Raw genomic sequence first — 14506 nt, forward strand, 5'->3', positions numbered from 1 at the left:
CACTGTGGTTGACACTCATATGGGGCACTGTGGTTGACACTCATATGGGGTACTGTGGCTGACACTCATATGGTGTACTGTGGCTGACACTCATATTGGGCACTGTGGCTGACACTCATATGGGGTACTGTGGCTGACACTCATATGGAGTACTGTGACTGACACTGATATGGGGCTCTATGGCTGACACTCATATGGGGCACTGGGTTGACACTCATATGGGGCACTGGGTTGACACTCATATGGGGCACTGGGTTGACACTCATATGGGGCACTGGGTTGACACTCATATGGGGCACTGGGTTGACACTCATATGGGGCACTGGGTTGACACTCATATGGGGCACTGTGGCTCACAGCTTAGTTGGATCCTGGGTCTTACGCTCTTATAATGGCATTTTGGCATGTAATGTATATTGGGGTAAAAATCTAAACATTCTCAACCTTCATTTTATTTTATATACCCCAGACCTCCAATCAGTATTTTTTTTAAATGGAAGAAGAAAACAGAACAAAGTAGCAGAGTTTTCTTTATTCACTATTATCAACAAACAAATTGTACAAGATCTGAGTACATTAGTGAAAAAAAAGAACACATATCACATCAATATGAAGCTGATGTGATATTACAAAAAGTTAAGGAAACATGAATGTCAGGGGTGTTGACTTAGTATTTAAGTAAAGAGTCAACCTTCCATCATATATCATGCCTCTGTACAACCAACAATTAAAGTCCCATTGGTTCTTGCATATAAGGTTTATTGAATGAAGTCCTGATATAATTACATAAACAGTGGGTAAAATAAATATTGAACATCACCAATTTTTGAAAGTAAATATAGTTCTAAAGGTGCTGTTGACGTGAAATTCTCACCAGATGTCGGTTACAATCCATTCAATCCATAAGCAAAGGAATCAAACCAAAAATGAACATAATTGTAGTGATGTGTAATAATGAGAAATGACACAGGGAAAAATGAGTGAACACGTGAAGAAAGAGAGGTGCAAAAAGCCATAAAAAGTCATGACACCAGCAGAAATCTATCAGTAATTAGAAAGCAATCCTGCCACTTAGTGATAAATAATATCAGCTGGATCAACTGATGATCTATAAAAAGGTGTCTCATTACTAAGGAGCCGCACAAGAAACATCTCGTGATGAGTAAAACCAATGAGCTGTCACAATACTTTTACAACCTTATTGTTGCAAAACATACTGATGACATTGGTTTCAAAAGAGATTCTACATTACTGAAGGTTCCAGTGTGAACTGTTGGGGCCATAATCTGGAAGTGGAAGGAACATCATTTCACCATAAGCCAGCCATGACCAGGTGCTCTATGCAAAATTTCATACAGAGAGGTGAAAAGAATTATTAGAAGAGTTGTCCAAGAGCCAAGAATCATCTGTGGAGAGCTACAGAAAGACCTGGAATCAGCAGGAACAATTTTTTCAAATAAAACAATAAGTAAACTCGACCTATATGGTCTTAATGCAAGCTCACTACACAAGATTTAAATGCTCAACAAAAACAATGTTCAAGAACAATCAAGGTTTGCTTACCACATTTAGACAAGCCTGTGAAATAATGGTAGAATATAGTCTGGTCAGACAAGACCAAAATTGAACTGTTTGGAGGCCATAATGCCCACAGTTTTTGGAGGCCAAAATGCACTGCATATCCACTCAAAAACACCATATTAACAGTGATGTTTGAAGGTGGGAACATAATCACTGGAGCTGAATCCAATAGAAAATGTATGGACGGAACTAACGGTCAAAGATCATAAAAGGAGCCCACTGGACCTTCAGGATTTGAAGAGTGTTTGTGTTGAAGAATGGGACAACATCTCACCTGAGCAATGCAGGTGACTAGTGTCTCCATACAGGAGGCGTTGTGAAGCTTCATCACCAACACAGGGTTTTGTGCGAAGTATTAACTACATTTCAGTACTTTTTTCCTGTGTCATTTCTCATAATTATACATCACTACATTTATGGACATCTATGGTTTGATTTCTTTGCCTGTGTGGATTGGATGGGTTGTTACCAACATCTGGTGAGATATTCATGTCAATAGCACCTTTACAAATATATTTACTCAGAAAAATGGTGATGCCTTATTTCACCCACTGTATCACTATACTACTTCCTTCTATTGTCAAAAAATACAAAAATTACAAATTATTTATTGGTATAGAACATGATCTTCTACTTATAGGTTAAGGATGTACACAGTAGAAAGAGGCGGCTCATAGTAAAGAATAAAATTGATGTTCATCATGGCACCATGCCAGTCATGACAGAAGGTCCTGGTATTTTACCCTTTAGTCAACTACTAGTCCTAAGAGGAAAGGGGGTGAGAATGTGGTTCTTCTAGTGCAGTGAGCCACAACCTGAGTCCTCAAGAGCCACCAACAATGCATATTTTCAGGATTTCCTTATTATTGCCCATAGTGATGATTCCAAAACCTGTGTAATATTAAGTCCTGTAAATAGGACTTGTTGGTGGCTTTTGAGTATTGGAGTTGGGTAACGCTGTTACAGGTCGTGAATCTTGGACAGGTTCCTACAACTCCGTAATAAGGGGGATAAGATCCAACCTGAGGAACACATTCTCAGCAGGTGGCCCATAACAAATGTTAAAGACTGCTTCTTCTCATTTGTTTGCTTGTCACACAAGTTGGTGGGCGCGTCTGACTACAACCAATCACAGACACTAGAACGGACGGCCGGTGGGCGGGGAAAGCAGTGCATATAGATGAGCAATAATGAGCGGGCCAGGAAGTGAAGGAGAGGTTGTAGGAGCAGCATACAGCCATGCTGGAGCCCTCGTTAAGTACAGCACACTTGCTTCCTTTCCCCTAAGCCTTCTACCACCATTTTTAATCGCCAGATTCTGGTCCTCATAGACTTATATGGGGACCGGAATCCAGTCCAGAACTGGATTTTAAAAACTGGATCACTGGGATCTGCCGGTCCCGGTTATCTGTGAGTCTGCTCTTCACTATTTGTGACCAATAATTTGCTTGACATGTAGTCTCAAAATCAGTTTTACCAAATATACTGAGCTCTAATAACTACACATAATCTATCGATATTGGCCTCTCATAAAAGCAGAATAATTTTGCGGATTTTTTTTGTACTTTACATTTATGTGATTAATTTACACAATTTAAACCTCCGCTTTATCGCTAATGTCATATCTTTATTTTTGAAACTGTAGATAAATGGATTCACTATGGGGATAAAGACAGTATTAAACATGGAAAACAATTTACTGGATTCTGTCGATCTTTTTGAATTTGGGTTGAAGTATTGCAAGGAGATAATCAAATAGAGAAGGATGACGACCGTGAGGTGGGAAGAGCAGGTGTAGAAGGCTTTACGTCTTCCAGTGCCGGTGCGGATCTTCAGTATGGCAATGATAATGAAGATGTAAGGTGTGAAAGTCAGAAGAAAAGGCAACAAACCGAAAAGAGAAATCCCATCCGTGAAAATGACTATCTGTAAAGTGGCAATGTCATCACACGTAATTTCCATGAGAGGGACGAGGTCGCAGAAGAAGTGGTTGATCTCATGAGACCTGTAACAAGAAAAGTTTGAAATCAAAATAATAGGTGAAAGGACTATGAAGAATCCAGAAATCCAGGAGATTACGGCCAACCATACACAAACTTTTTGGGTCATGACTGTGTGATATAGTAATGGATTACAGACTGCTATGTATCGATCATAACTCATCACGGCCAGTATGGCAAATTCATCAAAAGTAAAAGATGCAAAAAAGTGCATTTGTACCATGCAGGCAAGGTAAGAAACTGACTTATCCCCGAGTATGATGTTAGCAAAGATCTTGTGGAGTGATACGGTTGAACAAGAGATGTCCACCATTGACAAGTTGCCCAGAAAGAAGTACATGGGAGTATGGAGATGATGGTCCAAACAGGACACCATGATAATGGTCATGTTCCCTCCAAGAATGAGCATATAAATAAAAAAAAACAGAAGGAAGATCGGAAGCTGAAGTTCAGGAACACCTGAGATACCTTTAATAATGAAATAGGTAACCATGGTCTGGTTTGGTGGATTCATGCTTAGAGTTGAATTCTATAAATTAAAGAGGTGATTCATCAATAAAAAGGAAAACAAATGTTTTACAAAAACAGTATGTGTACTTACTTTTTTCAAAATCATATAGCTCATATCACTTAATCATAGAGAGTTTAATGGGTTCTTTAGACCTATCTTTAGGTCATCAATTTTTGGTGAAGGTCCAACGCCATGGAGCTTTCAGTTATGCTGAAAAACATGGTTTTAGAAGGGTTGGCCATCAATTTTTATGGCTTGTAGAATTTTTTGAATTACTAAAAACAAAATTTACCAACAAGTTGTGTTAAAACAGACAAAAAATGCACTAAAGGACTTGTTGAGCCTTATATTTCTGACTTTTTCTTTGAATAAGTCTTTAATATCAGATTGGTAGAGATCCAACACCCGGCACCTTCAATGATCAGCTGTTTCCAGCTGCTGGATTTAAACAATGAATGGAGCTGGATCAACATAGCTATATTCACTGATTGGCAGCCATTGCTGAGAACTTCAGCTCAGCTTCTATTCAACTGAATATGCTACGGATAGGTCATCAACATCATAAGACTGGACAACCCTTATAAGATGGCAAGTAGTGATGAGTGGCACTAAAATGCTTGAGTGCTCAGTACTCGAAACAAGCAGGTCGGATGCTCGGATGGGCTTGACTCGATTATGTAGTACTGTATAATAGAAGTCAATGGGAAACTCGAGTATTTTTCCGGAAGATGTTTATGGGGTGGGTGTGATGAGTACTTCTGCTCATACAGGGAGCTGATCACAGGAGAGGGAGAACAATAAACCACATATTTGGTCAGTGAGTTGGTGCTGTGACATTGCGGGGTGAAGATCTGTTGCTGAGGTCAGGTCCTAGTGGCCATGGATGGACTATACAGATTGAAGCTGGATATATGTGCTACGGTTGTGGTATCCATCGTATGGATCTGAGGAACAATCCTAAGAACTGTTGTTGCCAGCTGGAGCTGGATATGTGCATTATGGTCATGGTATCCGTCATCTGGATCTAAGGAACTATCCTAAGGACTGTTATTGCCGGCTGGAGCTGGATACATGTGCTACGATCATGGTATCTGTCGTCTGGATCTAAGGAACTATCCTAAGGAATGTTGGTGTTGGCTGGAGCTGGATACATGTGCTACGATCATGGTATTTGTCGTCTGGATCTAAGGAACTATCCTAAGGAATGTTGGTGTCGGCTGGAGCTGGATACATGCACTATAATTATGGTGTCCGTTGTCTGGATCTAAGGAACTATCCTATGGACTGTTATTGCTGGGTGGAGCTGGATACATGCACTATGGTTATGATATCCATCGTCTGGATATAAGGAACTATCCTAAGGACTGTTGGTGCTGGCTAGAGATGGATACATGCTTTATGGTCATGATATCCGATGTCTGGAGGAGCATAAGGACTATCGTTGATCTAAGACCATATACGGGAGAAATAAAAATTGTTGCATCATTAACCTGCCTGGTAATTAATTCAACCCATGACCTTAGAACTTCACAATAACTAACTCAACTTATGGCATAAAGCTTTCTGAAAAGGGAAACCCATTTTCTTGCTTATTGCTGTTGCATTGTGTTTGTATATACACTTGTACTACAGCCTCAGGATACTTGCACCTGTGTACTATATGACTAATGTGTTGGCCAATGTCTATATTTTCAGCTTTGCATTGGAAAGTTGTCGACTTTCTCCAATACCTCTTTATTACAATGGTTCCTCCAAAATCATTGCTGCTGGGAGCCCCCGTGATCAGTTAATTTGAAGAGGAACCTAGAAGCAAGGGCTCTACTCCCCTTCAGCAACATCAAAGGGAAAATGAAGCACTACAAGACATGGCAGGTCCTCCAGCGCAATAAGGGCATTCATGTAGGTAATATTGACTACTTACCTCATCTGTTGCTCAAAACAATAAGATTAGATTTAGGGATTTACAGATTAGGCTTCCAATACTTTTGTAAATTATTATCGTCTTCTTAGAAGATGTAAGAAAACATGGCCGCCTGAGACCTTCCATCATCTTTCAGGTAACGCAGAAGAAAAAGTGTCTATTAACTAATGTATTAGAGGGATTTTATAGTCTTTGGATGGGTAGGATACAAGATCACTGGATTGTGACTATTAATTAATCTATTGGGTACAAATAACTTTGCTGTGAACCTTTAATTAGTGATCAGATCAGAGTTAGATAGAAAATACATGTAAGGTTACTGCGTTGAAGGCTGGGATTTGACACTTAAAGGATCACTCCAGCATTTGTAATAATTCACTTTAAATCTAAGTCTAAAGGGGGCTTTATACGCTGCGACATCGCTAGCGATGTCGCTAGCATTCGCACCCACCCCCGTCGTTTGTGTGTCACTGGCAAATCCCTGCCCATGGTAGACAAAATCGCTAGTACCCGTCACACATACTTATCTTCCTAGTGACGTCGCTGTGGCCGGCGAACAGCCTCTTTTCTAAGGGGGCGGTTCGTACGGCGTCACAGCGGCGTCACTAAGCGGCGGCCCAGTAGAAGCGGAGGGGTGGAGATGAGCAGGCCAAACATCCCGCCCACCTCCTTCCTTCCTCATTGCGGGCGGACGCAGGTACAGTGATGTTACCGTTCTTGCGGTGTCACACATAGCGACGTGTGCTGCCGCAGGAACGACAAACAACCTGCGTCCTGCAACAGCAACGATAATCGGGATAGGAACGACGTGTCAACGATCAACAATTAGGTGAGTAATTTTGATCGTTAACGGTCATTCCTGTGTTTCACACGCAATGACGTCGCTAACGAGGCTGGATGTGCGTCACGAATTCCGTGACCCCAATGACATCTCGTTAGCGATGTCGTTGCGTGTAAAGCCCGCTTAAGTCTTATACTCACCCTTTGGCATCTTCACCAGTTTTCAGCATCACTCTGTTCGTTCTCCGGTAGTTTGTGCCCTGCCGACAGCTTCAGTGTTTGCGGGAACGTGATGGAGATCACAACTTAATACATGTCTATGGGTGCCTAGTTCTGTCTCTCATGGACTTGTATTGAGACTTTATGATTAGGGATGATCGAAAACTTTGATTATTCGGCTTCTCGAATATTTTTTGAATACTTCGCTGCTATTCGAGTATTCGCGAATACTCGATGCGCAATGTAAGTCTATGGGAAACCCGAATAACAACTATTTGGAACTATTCGAGCTTCCCATAGACTTACATTGCGCATCGAATAGTCGAATAGCGGCGAGGTATTCGGAAAACATTCGCAAAGCCGAATAATTGAAGTATTCGATCATCCCTATTTATGATGTAACTTCTGACTTCTGGCCAGTCTGAAGTTCCAGTCACAAGATGGTGCGGTGGGACTGGAGCGACGCCAAGTAGATTAAAAGCACCAGTACACCATTCCAGAACCAGAAGGAAGATCGGAAGCTAAAATTCAGGAACACCTAAAATACCTTTAATAATGAAATAGGTAACCATAGTCTGGTGTGGTGGATTCATGATCAGGGTTGAATTCTGTAACTTAGAAGAGATGATTTATTAAAAAATAGAATAACCAAAAAAGGTTTTTTTCTGCCATCTTGGGCATAATTATATAACAAGAAACACTTGAATATGGAGCATGTAAAGGGTTTAAGTCTTAAGAATTAATTATGGTATTTATCCTTAAGGCCCCGTTACACGCAACGATGCACGCAACGATATATTGCCGGGGTCACGGATTCCGTGACGCACATCCGGCATTGTTAGCGCCGTCGTTGCGTGTGACACCAACGAGCGGCCGTTAACGATGGAAAATACTGACCAAATCGTCCATCGTTGACGCGTCGTTCATTTTCAAAAAATCGTTGGTTGTTGAGGACGCAGGTTGTTGGTCATTCCTGCAGCAGCCAGGAACGAGGAACATCACCTTACTTGCGTCCATCGGCAATGAGGAAGGAAGGAGGTGGGCGGGATATTCCGCCCACTCATCTCCGCCCCTCCACTTCTATTGGGCGGTCACTTAGTGACACCGCTGTGACGCCGAACGAACCTCCCCCTTAGAAAGGAGGCGGTTTGCTGGCCACAGCGACGTCGCTAGGCAGGTAAGTCCATGTGACGGGGACTAACGATGTTGTGCACCACGGGCAGCGATTTGCCCGTGATGCACAACCGACGGAGGCGGGTGCTTTCACCAGCGACATCGCTAGCGATGTCGGTGTGTAAAGTGGTCTTTACTCCATCAATATTTAATTGATGGAAATGTACAGATTGTGCTGTTGAACAAGGTTTTTGAAGGGTAGGAAAATGTCTATACGATCCAGATATGGAAGCAGAGACTCCAATGAATACTTCTTCGGGGGTAATTCTCGTTTCTTTTTTTACCCATGAAGAAGCTATGTTTCGCAGTCTATTGTGTGGGATCTTTCCTGCCCAGATCTTCTAGTCCTCCACATTCTTTCAAAAGCATTTTTTCACATGAGCTTTTTTTGTATTATGCTTTGATGCTCCTTTACAGCCAGTATGTCAATTGTTTTGTAAGAATACCTCGCACTTTACCATCTGGTTTGTTTCTAATTTGTATACAGGTTGAACTGTTTTGTATACTTGTGATTATTTCTTCACTAACACTTTTTAGTAATATTTGATCAGAAGTTTTTATATATCCAAGTATTATTTCATCTCATACCTTGCAGTGCCCCATGTAAAGGAGGACCTACTGTATATTCTTTGACCTTCTCCCCTTTTCTTTGGATACACAATGCTAAAACCTGTTTGTACTTTAAGTGTTTCTAATCTTAAATAATCCTCCTTGACAGGTTTCTAAACAAAAACAAGACCTCAGACACATCACTAACAGAATTTTGTTTAAAGTGATTGGTCTTAGAATGGTATTGCTGCAACCGTACTAACTGTACAGTGGTGGTCAGTACCTGGGGCATCACAGATCAGCGGCTCCCCATGGAGCACAGTTTGTACAGCAAAGTCCATTCCATTTCCAGTCACTGTGTACATCTCTTTTAGCTGTAGAGTGTAAGCTCTTATGATCAGTGAGGTCCTCTTTGTCTCCTGTAGAGTGTAAGCTCTTATGGTCAGTGGGGTCCTCTCTTTCCTGTCGAGTGTAAACTCTTATGGTCAGTGAGGTCTTATTTGTCTCCTATAGAGTGTAAGCTCCTATGGTCAGTGGGGTCCTCTCTGTCTCTCCTGTAGAGTTCAAGCTCTATGGTCAGTGGGGTCCTCTCTGTCTCCTGTAGAGTGTAAGCTCTTATGGTCAGCAATGTCCTCTCTCTCTCCTGTAGAGTGTAAGCTCTTATGGTCAGCGGGGTCCTCTCTCTATTCTGTAGAGTGTAAGCTCTTATGATCAGCATGGTCCTTTCTCTCTCCTGTAGAGTGTAAGCTTTTATGGTCAGTGGGGTCCTTTCTCTCTCCTGTAGAGTGTAAGCTCTTATGGTCAGCATGGTCCTCTCTGTTTGCTCTAAAGTGTAAGCTTTTATGGTCAGTGGGGTCCTTTCTCTCTCCTGTAGAGTGTAAGCTCTTATGGTCAGCATGGTCCTCTCTGTTTACTCTAGAGTATAAGCTCTTATGGTCAGCGGGGTCCTCTTTCTGTCCTGTAGAGTTTAAGCTCTTATGGTCAGCGGGGTCCTCTCTCTCTCCTGTAGAGTGTAAGCTCTTATGGTCAGCGGGGTCCTCTCACTCTCCTATGGAGTGTAAATGTGTCGCCCTGGGCAAGCCAGGGGACACAGGTCACAACAACACACACACCCCACATTCCCTGCAGGTACACCAGCTAACCAGAAATCCTTGTTGCCTTCCTCCAGAGGCTGATGATTCACACCAGGGGGTGGGCTCCGCCCACCAAGGAGATCACAGCTCTGGAGGCAGGAAGTACCAGTCAGTCAGCTCAGGGAAGAGCTGGAGTGAAGTGCAGTTCAGCTCAGGGAGAGCTTGAGTGAGGAGTGAACAACTAGAGGAGTAAGGAAAGTGGAAGGAAGTAAGAAAAGTGACAGAAAGCCTGAAGTTGGTCTGTGGCTGTGTGCCCAGACGGAGTCAGCAAGGTCAGCAGACGGCGGTGAAGGTCTGGAGTGGGACTACCTGGAGGTTGCTGGAAGGACCCCGGAGGCTGTGTGCCCGGTGGTCTGGAGCAGTATACAAAAGGCAGTCAGCACCAGGGCAGGGGCCTTTCGGATCCCAGCAAGGCTTGGAGTCGCCGTAAATTGCTAAATCCGTCAGTGAAGGGCACGTAGATCCCCCAACAACCAAGTCCCGATTGAAGGCAAAGGTCCAACCATAACAGGGAGAACACCGCCACCGCCAAGGCACCAGTTTCCCAGGGCCGGCGCCTGCGGGCAAAGTGTGGAGCTCCTCCGGCCCAGATTGTACCAGGCCCTGCACCTCCCAAGCCATCACCGGGCCCCGGGATCACCAACCCCTACCCACGGAGGGGCAACACAACACCTGGCTGCTCCACATCACCATCCCCGGGATCCCCGTTTTAAGCAGCGGTGGTGCTACCAATCACCACAACCGTGGGTGGCGTCACGGACATTATCCCAACACCCCAAAACCCCCCTTTCACTCACGGGCGAGGAGCGCCGCTCGAGAAACCCCCGGGATCCGGCCCACGGCTCGAGCCACCACTGAGCAGCAGCCGGACCCGAGCAGAAGGGGTGAGCGCGGTGTGCTGACACCCTCCTCCCCGCCCGCGACAACTTGGCGTCACGAACAGGATCCTACCGCTCTGCCGTTTGGTAGAGGTGCGCCTTGTTACCGCCGGAGGTATCCGGCAGGAAAATTTCAGAAGCCGCCATCTTTGGCGCGAAAAGTTCCCGCTTGAGCGTCTTCTCGAGCAGTAGAGGCGCGAAGGCCAAAACCCCGCCCCGAGAGAGGAGGGGCCGGAAAGAGCTAAGGGGGACGCGGATGGAGAAATGGCGGCGTCCTCGAATTGGAGCGCGGGAATGCCCGCGACCGGAGCATCCAAGCTCTGGGGGAAACGAGGAGGAGTAGCCTTTGAAGACTGCGGCCCGGGTGAGCTCCCCGCCGGGACCGCTAAGTGGCTGGAGCGGGAGTTAGGGCGGTTCTGCTTGAAGGTGAGGGCGCAGAGCTTGCAGCAGTTGATGGACTGGAAGGCGGAGATGCGCAGAATGGTTGCCGTAGTGGGAGCCCGTGAGCAAGGGGCCGCTGCAGCCGTGCCGCGTCGCGATCAGTCCACCCAAACCCCAGAACCGGCCCTGATCGAGTGGGAGACGGACATCAGCACCGCAGCCGGGGGTCCGGAAAGAATGGCGCTGAGGGAGGAAGAGGTTCCAAGTACGCCGCCTCCGCCGCCGTTCCTAACGGCTGTCAGTGGTTCGGGGTTGAACTGCCAGTGGAAGGAGAACCCCCTGTACTGCTCGGTCCCGGAGTGGGCCGACCCCCCGCGGTGGTAGCCACCTCAAGGGCAGCGGATGCCCGCTGCACTGTCCCCGTTGGGACCACCACTGAGTTTGATTTGAAAAATGTTGAAACATGATAAGTTATGTTACCGGTACCGTTTCCGCAATTGCCGCCTCCGGAGAGGCAGATTGGAGGGAGGGCCCGCAGCAGAGCAGGCTGGGGCCCAGCCACCACAGGAACCGGTGGCTACCCTCTGGAGGGGAAGGACAGATCCCGCTCGGGTAACTTGTGCTGGACTGTGGGTCAAGGGGTGCTGCCTGGGTTTTAGGGGCAGCATCAGGGCCAGGTTACTTGGGTGGGAGAGAGCGGAAACCGTAACCGTTAACCGTTTGAAACCGTTAGTAACGTTTAAGAATGAACCTCCCGATGTGGGATGATGTCATAAGTTGTTATGTTACCGTTTTTTCTATTTTACAGAAAACAAAAAGGAAAATAAAACCGGTGTTGGACGGGCAGCCCGAGGACGGTCTGCGTTTTGCTAAGGGGGAATGTGTCGCCCTGGGCAAGCCAGGGGACACAGGTCACAACAACACCCACACCCCACATTCCCTGCAGGTACACCAGCTAACCAGAAATCCTTGTTGCCTTCCTCCAGAGGCTGATGATTCACACCAGGGGGTGGGCCAGGCGGTTGGCTCCGCCCACCAAGGAGATCACAGCTCTGGAGGCAGGAAGTACCAGTCAGTCAGCTCAGGGAAGAGCTGGAGTGAAGTGCAGTTCAGCTCAGGGAGAGCTTGAGTGAGGAGTGAACAACTAGAGGAGTAAGGAAAGTGGAAGGAAGTAAGAGAAGTGACAGAAAGCCTGAAGTTGGTCTGTGGCTGTGTGCCCAGACGGAGTCAGCAAGGTCAGCAGACGGCGGTGAAGGTCTGGAGTGGGACTACCTGGAGGTTGCTGGAAGGACCCCGGAGGCTGTGTGCCCGGTGGTCTGGAGCAGTATACAAAAGGCAGTCAGCACCAGGGCAGGGGCCTTTCGGATCCCAGCAAGGCTTGGAGTCGCCGTAAATTGCTAAATCCGTCAGTGAAGGGGACGTAGATCCCCCAACAACCAAGTCCCGATTGAAGGCAAAGGTCCAACCATAACAGGGAGAATACCGCCACCGCCAAGGCACCAGTTTCCCAGGGCCGGCGCCTGCGGGCAAAGTGTGGAGCTCCTCCGGCCCAGATTGTAGTCGGGGAGCGGGTAACCGGTGGGAATCCATCGCTACCAATAGACTTAACATAGGTGCAGGGAAGAGTGACCATCACCGTCAGCTGCAGGGAACCGCAGCACCGTGAACCGTCCGAGGGACCCGTCCAACCAGCCGTTTGTTTACCGAGAACTGTGTCGTGTTTACTGGCTGACTGGCTGAGTGAGTACCACCGTGCCGCAAGGCACAGCGCTGCCCCCGCGTCCCTGCGCCCACCAGGCCCTGCACCTCCCAAGCCATCACCGGGCCCCGGGATCACCAACCCCTACCCACGGAGGGGCAACACAACACCTGGCTGCTCCACATCACCATCCCCGGGATCCCCGTATTAAGCAGCGGTGGTGCTACCAATCACCACAACCGTGGGTGGCGTCACGGACATTATCCCAACACCCCAAAACCCCCCTTTCACTCACGGGCGAGGAGCGCCGCTCGAGAAACCCCCGGGATCCGGCCCACGGCTCGAGCCACCACTGAGCAGCAGCCGGACCCGAGCAGAAGGGGTGAGCGCGGTGTGCTGACACCCTCCTCCCCGCCCGCGACATAAGCTCTTATGGTCAATGGGGTCCTCTCTCTTCTGTAGAGTGTAAGCTCTTATGATCAGCATGGTCCTTTCTCTCTCCTGCAGAGTGTAAGCTCTTATGGTCAGCAGGGTCCTCTCTTTCTACTGTAGTGTAAGCTCTTATGGTCAGCGGGGTCCTCTCACTCTCCTATGGAGTGTACGCTCTTGTGGTGAGTGGGGTCCTCTCTCTGCTGTAGAGTGTAAGCTGAGTTATATGTATATCAAAATGTTTTAATTGAAAAATACAACGTATCTCAATAAAACAATCAATTCAATAAACAACAAACAATCAAAACAATCAAATCAATAAAAAATGGTGAGAAGGGCTTACGTTTCCTGATCAACACATTCCCTGAGTAACACTAATAATAATTTGCTCGGGAATTGCTATTAATATTTCATTAACATTCAGATTTCATCCCAAACCTTAATACGTTTTATAAGATTTAAAAATCCAGATAAGTAGAATTTATCTTCCTTCATGTGACATGTAGCACTGACAAGTACCTTTAGTTTCCTTTTCCGAGAATCATTCACAATCATGGTTAGGTGTGTAATACTTTACTTACACATCATAATCTGGGAGTGATCGGATGGGAACAAAAGAATGAAGGAGACTTTAAATAGACACAAAGCCTGGAATGTGACGGTGTGCATCATCCGTAACAAAAAAATTACATCACAACTAGATAAATCAGCCACCAGGTGTATAAAAGCTGGAGTAATTTCTATAGAATCTGCAATAATAGAAGAACCGGGTCATACAACACTTCAGGTCAGTGCATGTCTGATGATCCAAGTTTGATCCAGCTGTTCTGATTCTCTTGGATGAGAAACTCGTAGACAGGTGAGAAGATGTAGAACAAAATGTCTCCATCTTCTCTATTCTGTCATTCCGCGGAAATCGGACTAACATGCCCAACACATGGAACAAAACTTCTCCATCTTCTCCATTCTGTCAGTCTGAGGAAATCGGACTAGAATTCCCCAATATATGGAACCAAATTTCTCCATCTTACCGATTCTGTGAGTTTGTGGAAATGGAGCTATAATGCCCCAATACATGGAACCAAATTTCTCCATCTTCTCGATTCTGTGAGTCCACAGAAATAAGACTAGCATGCCCCAATGTGTGGAACAAAATTTCTCCATCTTCTCCATTTTGTCAGTCTGCGGAAATCGGACTAGCATGCCCCAATACATGGAACCAAATTTCTCCATCTTCTTCATTCTGGGAGTC

General features: G+C 46.0%; 1 protein-coding gene across 1 annotated transcript; it reads right to left on the bottom strand.

The window, feature by feature from the left end:
- Nucleotides 1-489: 489 nt before the first annotated feature.
- Nucleotides 490-14496, bottom strand: LOC142251763 (olfactory receptor 8G17-like). Its single transcript, XM_075324815.1, has 4 exons — nt 14286-14496; nt 13945-14003; nt 3188-4110; nt 490-529 (listed from the first exon to the last, which is right to left on the bottom strand). The coding sequence occupies exons 1-4, from the start codon at nt 14494-14496 to the stop codon at nt 490-492; spliced, it is 1233 nt and encodes a 410-aa protein (XP_075180930.1).
- Between the last annotated feature and the right edge of the window lie 10 nt (nt 14497-14506).

The sequence above is a fragment of the Anomaloglossus baeobatrachus genome, chromosome 9 (genome assembly GCF_048569485.1).
Source record: "Anomaloglossus baeobatrachus isolate aAnoBae1 chromosome 9, aAnoBae1.hap1, whole genome shotgun sequence".
Lineage (NCBI taxonomy): Eukaryota > Metazoa > Chordata > Amphibia > Anura > Aromobatidae > Anomaloglossus > Anomaloglossus baeobatrachus.

Coding starts and splice junctions, on each gene's coding strand:
- LOC142251763 (XM_075324815.1), bottom strand. CDS start 14,496: ATGAAGAAGATGGAGAAATTTGGTTCCATGTATTGGGGCATGCTAGTC. Junction 14,004..14,285: donor TCCACAAACTCACAGAATCG/GTAAGATGGAGA, acceptor CTATTATTGCAG/ATTCTATAGAAATTACTCCA. Junction 530..3,187: donor GATATGACATTAGCGATAAA/GCGGAGGTTTAA, acceptor TAGTGAATAAAG/AAAACTCTGCTACTTTGTTC.